General features: G+C 52.9%; 1 protein-coding gene across 1 annotated transcript; it reads left to right on the forward strand.

The window, feature by feature from the left end:
- Positions 1–8,298: 8,298 nt before the first annotated feature.
- LOC121990961 lies at positions 8,299–10,579 on the forward strand. The gene is made up of 5 exons (XM_042545002.1): positions 8,299–8,439; positions 8,948–8,981; positions 9,082–9,216; positions 9,562–10,087; positions 10,540–10,579. The coding sequence occupies exons 1-5, from the start codon at positions 8,299–8,301 to the stop codon at positions 10,577–10,579; spliced, it is 876 nt and encodes a 291-aa protein (XP_042400936.1).
- The last annotated feature ends 838 nt before the right edge of the window (positions 10,580–11,417 follow it).

The raw sequence follows: 11,417 nt of genomic DNA on the forward strand, positions 1-11,417 counted from the left end.
CCTCCTCCCACGTTAGAGACTGAAACCCAGGGAAAAAGTCCCCGGATCAGGCCCTCCGACGCTCAAGTCAGGTCCTCTTTCCCCAGAAAAGCAGAGAGACTGGAAAATGAAAAGTTGTGGAAGGAAAAAATGACCAGAGAGCACGTACCCGCGTACGAGGAATCCTCCCCTTTTTATGCATCCGCCTCGCTTCTAGAACCTGCAACCTTGTCAGAAAACGTTAGACGCTGGGCTTTGTCGTGTAGTCCTGGACACCTGTCGTGCTGCTATTGGTTGTGAAAGCATCTTCTTGTTTAGGAACCTCCGCCTTTACACATGGGTTTTGTCTTGTAGTGAGGGACACCTGTCAGGCCGCTATTGGTCATGAGAGCATCTTCTCCTTTAGAAACCTCCGCCTTCGCACATCTCACTGGTATGTGATGATTAACCTTGACGGACAATTGTGATCCTTCCATTCCTGCACAGCTTGGCTCATCCTATTTATCGCGGTCAGCATTTAACTCGCACCCCTCGACCAGATCTCGCCTCTAAGCGTTACTTGTTAGTCGGGCTGACCCTGCACAGCCCTGTCGATCACGGTCTGTATTCTGTACCCTGTATTTGCTGGTCCTCGACTGTAAGCCTGTAGATCGGGCTGTCTTTACACAGCCCTGTCGCTTCTGACCTGTGACTTGTGGCTTGCCCTTCCGGATCTTCGAGTAGCAGACCCGCAGACAGAGCCGTCTCTGCACAGCCCTGCTGCTTCCAAACTTTGATTTGTGGCATGCGCTTCCGTGTCTTCGAGTCGCAGACCTGCAGACCGAGCCGTCTGTACACAGCCCCATCGCTTCCGATCTATGATTGTTTCTTGCGCTTCCGGGCCTTCAAATTGCAGGCCTATAAATCGGGTTGTCTCTACCCAGCTCTGCCGCTCCTGACCCATGAGTACTTGCTGGCCCTCGACCGTAAGCCCGTAGATCGGGCTGTCTCTACCCAGCTCTGCCGCTCCCGACCTATACCGGTGTTCCGCCTGTCGTCTCCCCTTGTCCTTCGACTACTTTGCCTCCTTGATCAACAAGTCCGCCTAGCCTCTGACTACCTCACATGCTTGCCTTTGGCTGCCTAGTCAGCCTGACCATTGACTGCTAAATCACCCTGACTATTGACCGCCACGTACTCTTGACTTTTGACCGCTATATGGCCTTGACCTTTCTAACCCTTTCCTCTTGGGCCCCTCCATTGCCAATCGTATCACAAGCCTCCCTCATAAGTCTAGTCGAAGGAGGACGAAAGTCTGACTGACTAGACCTCAGCACATCTTTAAGATCTCAGCATATCTTTATGACCTCAGCCTATCTCTGTGTCTCTGCCTCAGCATATCTCTGTGCGTTTTGCTTCCTGCCTCACGCATCAACCTTTGTGTCGTGTCGCCTGGGATACCATGCCTCCTTAATTGCTTTGCCAGTCGCTTGGGGTACCGTGCCCACGTAGTTGCTTTGACTTGGCCACCCCTCCTCTTTATAAAGAGCCTTACGGTCGTTTCTTTATTCTATATTCTCCTGCCACGCCTTCCCGCTTTCTTTTGCTAACCCGCGTTACACCAGCCTCTTCCCCACGCGATGCATTCTCCTTTTTCTGAGGAGGTTAATCAACCACCTTCCCAAACGCGGATAGATCAGCTCACCTTACAACTTGAATTGGAGCGCGTACTCACGTGAATTGGAGCGCGTATCCAAGGATCAAGCTCGTCAGCTAGCTGCCCTGCGCTCCATGGAAGCCCAGTATCGTGTCGCGAAGTCTTGCGTGCATGCTGAGAAGGCGAGGAAAGAGGAATGCCAGGCTAACCTGCAGCACCAACTCAGCCTTCAGGAACGCTTGAAACAAGAGCATGAAGCGGAGCTATCTCTCCTCCGTGCGTATCTTGACGACAAGCAAGACACGATCGCCCGGCAACAAACAGTCATGGACTCCCTCCACGCGCAGCTGGCTCGAGCCTTGAACGCCCCGGAGGCTCCTGAGTCCCCAGACATTTCTTCACACGGCAGTGCTCATTCTCCATGACCAATCCTTTCCCCGAGTTAAACTAGCTCGGGCCATAGTTGTCTCAGTGGCTCCTTCGCTGCAAAACGTTCCCTCTTGTAGCCTTAGCTGTATCGCCTACTTATTGAACTGTGCTGTTGTACTCGTATATCTGTCCTTTTCCGACGTAGTCTTTCCTGCTCAAATTTCATCTAGCAAGTGTTCTTAGAAACTGGCCCGTATGTAAGAGCCAAGAGTCGCATCATGATTCCTTTTCATGTATGAATTTTGGATAATAAAACCAACATATTACTTGAGAATTAAAACCGCAATGAACGTGCAAAACCTGATTTCGCAGTTTAACATTGATGCTTTAGAGGTAGGGTAGATGGCCTCCCGCATTCCGTGCCTTGCATATTTGCTGTATATTTGCAATTTGCATAAAGGAGCTAAAATGAAGCCAGATGTAGCTGACCTGATTATTTGAAAACGCTCCGCTCAATGTGAGGCATATCCCTCTGAAAGGTAGTCAGGTGTGGGCGCCGAGCTCACTTATGATTTTCGCAGGGGAGTTGATTTTTGATTCCCGCGTAGGGGCCGACCTGAAAGGTCGTTGGGCGTGAGGATAGAGCTCACTTTCGATTTTCGCATGGGAGCCGACCTGAAAGGTCGTTGGGCGTGAGAACAGAGCTCACTTATAACTCGCACTGGGTCGAGAGTCTGGGACTACCAACCTAAAAGGTCGTTGGGCGTGAGCACAAGGCTCACTTATAATTCTCGCATGGGAGCCGACCTGAAAGGTCGTTGGTCGTGAGAGCAAAGCTCACTTATAACTCGCACTGGGGCGAGAGTCTGGGACTACCGACCCAAAAGGTCGTTGGGCGTGAGCACAAGGCTCACTTTTAATTCTCGCATGGGAGCCGACCTGAAAGGTCGTTGGTCGTGAGAGCAGAGCTCACTTATAACTCGTGACCGGGCGAGTGCAGGACTACCGACCTAAAAGGTCGTTGGGCGTGAGCACAAGGCTCACTTTTAATTCTCGCATGGGAGCCGACCTGAAAGGTCGTTGGTCGTGAGAGCAGAGCTCACTTATAACTCGCACTGGGGCGAGAGTCTGGGACTACCGACCCAAAAGGTCGTTGGGCGTGAGCACAAGGCTCACTTTTAATTCTCGCATGGGAGCCGACCTGAAAGGTCGTTGGGCGTGAGAACAGAGCTCACTTATAACTCGCACTGGGGCGAGAGTCTGGGACTACTGACCTAAAAGGTCGTTGGGCGTGAGCACAAGGCTCACTTTTAATTCTCGCATGGGAGCCGACCTGAAAGGTCGTTGGTTGTGAGAGCAGAGCTCACTTATAACTCGCACTGGGGCGAGAGTCTGGGACTACCGACCCAAAAGGTCGTTGGGCGTGAGCACAAGGCTCACTTTTAATTCTCGCATGGGAGCCGACCTGAAAGGTCGTTGGTCGTGAGAGCAGAGCTCACTTATAACTCGCACTGGGGCGAGAGTCTGGGATACTCCGGTCCGAGACCGGTGGCGATGGCGCTGGTCCGAGACCAGTAATGATACTCCGGTCCGAGACCGGTGGCGATGGCGCTGGTCCGAGACCAGTAATAACTCCAAACGGCAAAGGCACATTTGCATTGCTCTTCTTCGCCTTCATTCGTCTCGCCCGTGCCGACCTGATTGCTTTGGTTGATCTGGTCATTATTGTTGGCTTTGCGCGTCGCATTTCTTCCTGCAATTGCACTATGTACGATATAGAATTAAGAATAGAGCAGGGAGCGTAGAAACCTTACTCAACCCCTGGGCCGCAGTGCCCTTGCAGCTTATGATGACCCCACAGTTCTCGCGACGCGCCCGGTTAGCTGCTCAGATCAGGGGCTATCTACGCATGGCTACTTGCCCGGATGGTCCGAGCAAGCAACACCCCCACAGGCCTGCTTGCTACTTTTCTGATCTGGCAATCACTCCCACTGTCCTACCCTGTCTTACTTGCGACCCTTTTGAATTGCCTGGCTTCTGCAGCTTCACGAAAATTCCCGCCTAGCCTTGAGCCATTCACGAAGAATGCTTCTTTTTTGAGGCCCCGCCCCTTCATGATTACCTTGCCTTGTCGATCTTTAATGCGTTTCTTCTCGCGATGACACCTGTCCGACGCCTTTACTGCGCACGCCTCCTGACGCCAGCTTCTGACCATTTTTTGCACCCTTCGGCGCTTATTTCCCATCAGACGGCGCTGGGGCGCGTTACCCCAAAAGATACTCGGCTCGACTCTCGATGTTTCCTAGGAATGAATGGGCTTTATAAACCCTAAGGGCAGTTAGCTCTCCTTACTTCGACGCTTCGCTATCCTCCTCCCTTCGTTCGCGGCCGTTTCTGGCAGTGCAACTCCTCGTTCTCCTGCTTGCGCCCGACCTGTGACCCCTCTTGTCTTCATCCCTCTCGCCTGCTTACTCCTCATAATCATGGATGGTAAGGAACTCTTCTGGTATTCACGTTACATATCTGATTTAGACCATCACGACCTGTCTTCACTACAATCTAACTTGGGGCTGGGCGCCGCATATGAGTTTCGTCTTCCCTCACCAAATGAGCATCCTTCTTCTCCTCCCGAAGGGTTTATCACTGTTTTTAGGGATCAAATCTTAGGCGGTCTTCGCTTTCCTTTGCATCCTTTTTTCTCCGAGTTGAGTCAGTATTGCGGTATTGGTATCTCTCAGTTTGCCCCTAATGTATTCCGAGCCGTCTGCGGAACCATCATCTTGTGCCGCATTTATCACATTCCCTTGACCGCCAGCCTATTCCATCACTTCTATTCCTTCCGGTGGGCCGAAGCAGGGGTATTCAACGTTCAGGCCAAGCCAGGCCATAAGTTTTTTGATGACCTACCTTCTTCCAATAAAGGCTGGAGATCTCGCTTTTTCTTCCTTAAGCCCCCTGCCCCCTTAACCGGGCCTTCTCAATGGCGTTCTCTCCTCGCTTCGGACTTCCCTTCGCATGTCCATGAACCTGCCTGCTCCGCAGCTGCGGACAAGCTGAAAGGTGTTGTTGTTCGCCTGTCTGTGCTGATGCTAGAAGGCATTCTGCACGCTTTTGGTCTTAGTCCTGTCTCCACAGAAATCGGAGCTCCTTTTGGTAAGATGTTACTTTTTATATGCCGCTCTTCGCTAACTGAGATGCTTTTTCCTCTTATTCTTGTAGTGGCCGCCATACTTCGCTCTTTTGCCAATCAGGAGACACCTTCGGTGGCCGTTCTGCAAGCTCTGAACGAAGAGCTGACACAAGGTCTACCTTCTGATCCCGCCGCTGCCGCCGATCCACAGCTTTCGGAACCCCGGACTTCTGATGCGGAGGACGCCCCGATGCTTATTGAGCCCCCTGCTCTCGACCCTACAGACTCAGCCCTACCCCGCATCTCTGATCAACCTACGGCTGAGCCATCGCCCGCAGGACAGGTGCCTTCTCTCCCTCCAACTATGAAGCTGCGCCTAACACGCAAGGGCAAGAGGACGACCCCGGTCATCGCGACTTCTCTTCCACCCCCTCGTCGCCAACGTGTGGCGGTTATCTCTTCCCCCTCCAGGTCTTCGGATACGAGCTCGGTCCAGGAGACAAGCTTGGCCCAGGAGAAGGCCTCTGATCTAGAAGTGGGAGACCCGCCGTTGGACCTGACAACTCCGGTGCCAATCCAGAGCATATTACCTGCCCCGCTTTCGTCCTCTGGCGATCAGCCCCTGAACTCACTGGCTCCCTCAGCCTCCCCTCTTCTCGTGCCTATGAGCTCGGCCATGCCGACTCTGAACCTGCCTTCTGCAGACCTAGCCTTTGAAGCTTCCTGGAGGCTCCCTTTAAAGACCGACCCGGCCTACGCACCCGCTGCCGATCTATCTTCCATCATGGGTAGGGTCGATTTCTATGGGGACTTGGCTACCGCCTGGCAATCAGCCAATCACCAATTCTGGGAGAGCAATTCCCCTTTGGAGGAGTTTGATCAAATTGCTCGCTCCCTGGTAGCGGTAAGCTCTTTCTCTTCTTCTTCCTGGTATCCGTGTGTTTCTGTAACCCCCTTTCTCTTCTTCCGGCCACTTACAGACCTGCTCCGCGAGTCTGAGCGCTGTTCAGCGAGCAGCCAAGCTTCAGCGAGAGAACGCGGAGCTCAAGGCACGTCTTCAGGAACTAGAGCACCCTGCGGCTTCCTCAGCTCCTCCTGAGCCTTCTCTTGGAAGCTTGGATGCTTATCTGCGTGACGCCGGGGAGTCTGCGGCCTCTGCTCGGGCCATTTCCCATGCCGCCTTCGATAAACTACAGAAGCTGGAGGCGGCCTTAAAGACAAGTGAGTCCTCCTTGGCTTCTGAAGCGGAGCGTCATCAAGCAACAGTTTCTGAGCTGAAAGCCAAAGAGGTAGAGCTGCTCTCCCAATCAGAGGAGCTGACGCTGCTACGGCAAGGTCAGGAGCTCTTGCAAATGGGGTTGGCCGACGCCCAGGCCCTGGCTAGTGCCGCCGCTAGCCGGGAAACAACCATGCGGACTCAGTGGGAAGCTTGCCAAGCCACTCTCCAATCCTTGCAAGCGGAGTTATCGAAGGCCCAGGAAGCAGTGTCTCAAGGCCAGAGCGATTTATCTGTGGCCCGCGCCGAGGTTGCCGAGAACAAGAACAGTTTGGAAGCGTACCGAGCTGGCGAATCGGAGCGGCTAATGGCGTACAGACTGGCCTACGTCCGCTCTTCCTTCTTCCTCCATAAGCTAGGACGCTGGATGGTCTTGTTGCTCTGTCATAGGGCTGCTGGTGGGGTTAGGCAGGCCTTCGAGCAAGGTTTCCTACGCTCGGCACCTCCTGCCACCTTTCTGGACACAGCTCGCCTATCCAGGGAATTGCCGCAGGACACTTTCCCTTCCTTCGAACCTGATGACGGACTTTTCCTCCTGGAGGCTCCTCTTCCTGCGGCCGATCCAGCTCCCGGGGATATTTCTGTCCAGGCCCCTCCTGTTGCTGCATCTGAAGCGTCCGCTGATCCTGCATCTTCTGACATAGTGCCAGCCGACCCCGGGCTCCTTCCATTGGCTTCCAGTGACCCTGCCCCCTCTTCTTCAGATGTGATGTAGTCGGGACCATGTTGTAATGCTTACCTTTTATGTGTTGATGCTGAACCTTCCCAGATTGTACTTATTCGTATGGTCGTATTGAACTCTGGATAATTGTCTCGCTTCCCCTTCATGCATCCTTAGCTTGTTTCTTTTCTTAGTAGGTCGTCCGTGGCTTTGGTAGATCTCTGCTAATCTGCTCGCCCTTGCTTATTTTGCTCGTTTTGTTCGGCTACGTCGCTCTTCCTCCGATAGTTGCCTTTATACCTAGCCCGGCCAGGGCCAACTTTTACCTCGCATGTCCCTGAAGCCTGCTGACCTGATCTACCCGTCTTCCTGATGGCTCTTCCGTACACTTTTGTCTTGGTTGGAGCGACCTCCTTAGGGGACGCTTCGTATCTCGAGCCCCTGCCTTTGCCATAATGCCCCCCGGTTATACTTCCGAGGATCATCACAAGGTGTTTCCTGTCTATTTCCGCCCCTGCATCAACCGTCCGTTGTCAACATACGAAAATGTCCTTCCTCCGCAATACCTATAAGTATCTTCTTGCTTCTTCCCTTTCCTTATGGTTCGCCGCCACCACGGAGCACCCAAGCGTCGCTGCCGCCGACTGACTTTCTCCAAGACCTTGCTGCGATCCTTCTTCTTCCCCAAGCCTCTTCTTTTCGTCTGTTCTTTCTATCACCTGAGATAATCTCTTTCGCAATGACTTCTCCTTCTTGGGTCTCCTTGTTGGCGGAGCACTTCCCAGACGCTTCGACTTTTGCTGAGTTGGATTGGGATGACCTACGATACACTTATGAAATCCCTACTATCTTCCACCCCATCATCCCTACTGGTGTGAACCTGTACTTCGATCCTCCGCTTGGTTATTGTACTTTCTTCACTGAGCAATTTGTATCTGGCCTCCGTCTACCCCCGCATCCTTTTATGTCTGGAGTGTGCCGCTACTTTAAGATCCTCTTAGGTCAGCTAACTCCCAACTCCATAAAGATTTTATGTGGCTTTGTAATACTCTGCGAAGTTTGCGAGGTTTCCTGGTCCGCTCCCCTCTTTCACTGCTTCTTTGCTCTTGCTCGGCACGCCGATGGTCTTTTTGACTTCCAAGCTCGCCGTCAGACTGCTTTCTTCTCTCCTCTTCCTCCTCCCAGTGCTAACTGGAGGAAAAATTCTTTTTTCTCCGATTTCCCGAAGAAGTGGATTGGCCTCTGCGATGGCAATCTGCGCTGCCTCTGACTCTGGCGTTGGAAGACTTCCATATGGACCTTCCTTATACTGTGGCTGCGACCCAGATGGAGGATTGGCGCCTGAATCTGACAAGACTGCTATCTGGCGACCTACTTTCTTATTTCAGGTTGAGCCCTCCTTCTCCTGAAACACCGCACTCCTTAGGTAAGTTTGTGCTGAGCTCCCCCTTTCGCTTATTTTCTGTTAGACTGACCCTTCGCGTTGGTGTCTACAGCTGAGGTTTTGAGTCGCGCATCAGAGGTTCTGCCCTTGCCCCTCAGTGATCTGGAAATACTGCAGCGCGGTCGGGTGATCTTGGAGAGGAGGCTACTCCCTCATTTTGGATCCACCTCATCTAGGGCAACGCCTCAGCCCACCTCCAACCCCGCCTCACACAACGCTTCTCCTTCATCGGCCGCCCCGAGCTGAGGTCGGGGTCGTGATCCAGTCGACCGTCTGGCCAGACGCGTCTTCCGAGGAGCCCCCCGGGCCTCCAGACGTGGTCGCGCAGCTCTTCATCGCGCAGGTCTAAGCTCATCCGGCCGGGGCGCCACAGATAGGGGTGCGGCAGCCTCTTCACAGGGTCAGCCTCGCTCTGATAACTCTGACTCTGATAACCAGCCCCTGCTTCACAGGCGGCGCCGAAGACCAGGTCTGACTTTATAGACGGTTAATCTTGTTCCTTTTACTGTCATATTACCCCCTGCGGCCATCGTGGGCTGATTCTGACCCTACTCCCTTCTTCATTTTTGTTTCGTTTATCCGGCAGCCTCTCCCAACCCTTACAGGGGAAGACCAGCTGCATTCCGCTCCGCCCCCGCTCCTGCAGAGGAAGACAGCCCAGGCGATCATCAAAACCCCGCGCCAACTGAGCCCGTTCCCGAGCCACCTCCTGCTCCTCCTGGTGCTGACGTCGGCCCTTCTCAACCTTCCTCCTCCGCCCTCCATCGTTACAGGACCACCATCCCCTCTGAAGCTGCTCTAGCTCGGCGGCCTGACGCCCCCACGAGCCTTCTGATGATGAAAGGCTGCCTCGGCAGTTTGTGGGCAGAGAGCATGGATCAAATGGGTGGCGTGCCTCCATTAGTCCAGATGGACAGGTTTTCGAAGTCCTGGGCTAAAGTAAGTACTCTTCACCTTACACTGGGTATTAGTTTGCCTTAACTGAGGGTTATATCTTCCATCCAGACTCATGCAGAATCTTTAGTGCTGAACCAATCTTTCCACACTCTCCATCATGAAAGCAAAGAGCTCTGGGAGAGAGTCTCCGAATTAGAGCTGCAACTGAACGACCCTGCCCAAGCCAGTTATGCTTTGCGAGCAGAGATTCAAGCCCTAACCAATCAGACCGACCGTCAGAAACGGTCCCTGATACAGGTGAAAGATGAGCTCCGAGCTATGAGGGAGGAGAGAGCTGCATCTGAGGCAGGGTATCAGCAACAGCTAGCCCATCAGGCTCGGGAAATACAGTCCAAGGATACTCTTCTGCAGGAGAAGAACAATAAACTGGAGGTTCAGGCGGCACAGTTGGAGACTCAAGGGGCTGAGCTGGAGGCCCTGAGGGCGGAACTATCCCAGTCTCGGGCGGCTTTGACAGGAGTATCCACTGCCCTGGCGGTCTATCAAGAAGGAGAGGATGATCATTGCCTGCGAAGTCAAAGGTCCTATCTGAGCTCTCCTGAATTTTTATCCCAGGCTGGGGCACGCTTTGCTGCGTCCGTACCATACACGGCGGCTGGAGTTATCAGGCAACTGCATGCACAAGACTTCTTGAGGTCCGTCCCCTCCGCAGACTTTTTGGATCACGACCAAATCATTCAAGGCTTTCCGGATGAGATTTTTGCTCCTTTCAAATGATCTGTACTAGCCACTTAAACTGAGAAATTTTTATATGTACACATGCCTCTTCAAATTTTTACTTGACTATCCTACTGTCTCCACGCCCCTCGCTTGACCCGGCCTACGTCAACAGAGTCAGCCCCCTCAAACTCGATAGGGTTGTAGGTAGTTAGCACTCCAAGATCGATCCAGCTTCCTTCCTTGAGCGTCCTGCAAGTAATAGGCCCCCGATGTCAATTTCTTGATAACTTTGTATGGTCCGTCCCATTGAGGAGCCAACTTCGTCACTTCCCCTAAGGGCTTCATCTGCTTCCAGACGAGGTCTCCTTCTCCGAAGAATCGAGGGATCACCATTCTATTATAGTTTTGCCTCATTCTCTGTCTATAGGCCTCCAACCTGGCAGCTGTTTGTTCACGGATTTCGTTGATGAAATCTAGCTCAGCCAGCCGTCGCTCTGCGTTCCCTTCATCATACATCATTCTTCTCACGGACGGTATCCCGACCTCCAGAGGTACCACTGCTTCATTGCCATATACTAAATGGAAAGGTGTCAGACATGTACTTTCTCGGGGTGTCGTACGATAGGCCCACAAAATGCTCGGCAGCTCGTCCACCCAACTGCCTCCCGTGTGATCCAGCTTGACTTTGAGCCCCCGCACTATTTCTCGATTGACTACCTCTGTCTGACCATTGCTTTGCGGATGAGCCACCGAAGTGAAGGCCTGAGTTATGCCGAACCCCTTGCACCAATTTTGTATTTTGCGTCATTGAAATTGTCTGCCATTGTCCGACACCAATTTGTGAGGCAAGCCGAATCTGCAAAAGATATTCTTCCATAAGAACTGGATCACCGCATCTTCAGTGATTCTGGCCAGAGCTTCCGCTTCCACCCACTTGGAGAAGTAATCTACTGCTACCAGCAAGAAACGTCTTTGCCCCGTAGCCATCGGGAAAGGTCCTACGATATCCATACCCCACTGGTCAAAAGGGCAAGACACTATAGAAGTTCTCAGCAGCTCTGTAGGTCGGTGCGTCAGGTTCTGGTACCTTTGGCATGACAAACAAGTATTCACCAGCTTCTGTGCGTCCTTCTGCAGGGTAGGCCAGAAATACCCGGCCAATAGCACTTTCCGAGCCAGCGTTCTTCCACCTGCGTGATTGCCACAACACCCCAAGTGTATCTCCCGCAAGGCCTGGTCTGCTTCTTCCACATTCAGGCACTTGAGCAGAGGTCTGGAGAAAGACCTTTTGTACAGTTGGTCTCC

Source organism: Zingiber officinale, chromosome 6B (genome assembly GCF_018446385.1).
Source record: "Zingiber officinale cultivar Zhangliang chromosome 6B, Zo_v1.1, whole genome shotgun sequence".
NCBI lineage: Eukaryota > Viridiplantae > Streptophyta > Magnoliopsida > Zingiberales > Zingiberaceae > Zingiber > Zingiber officinale.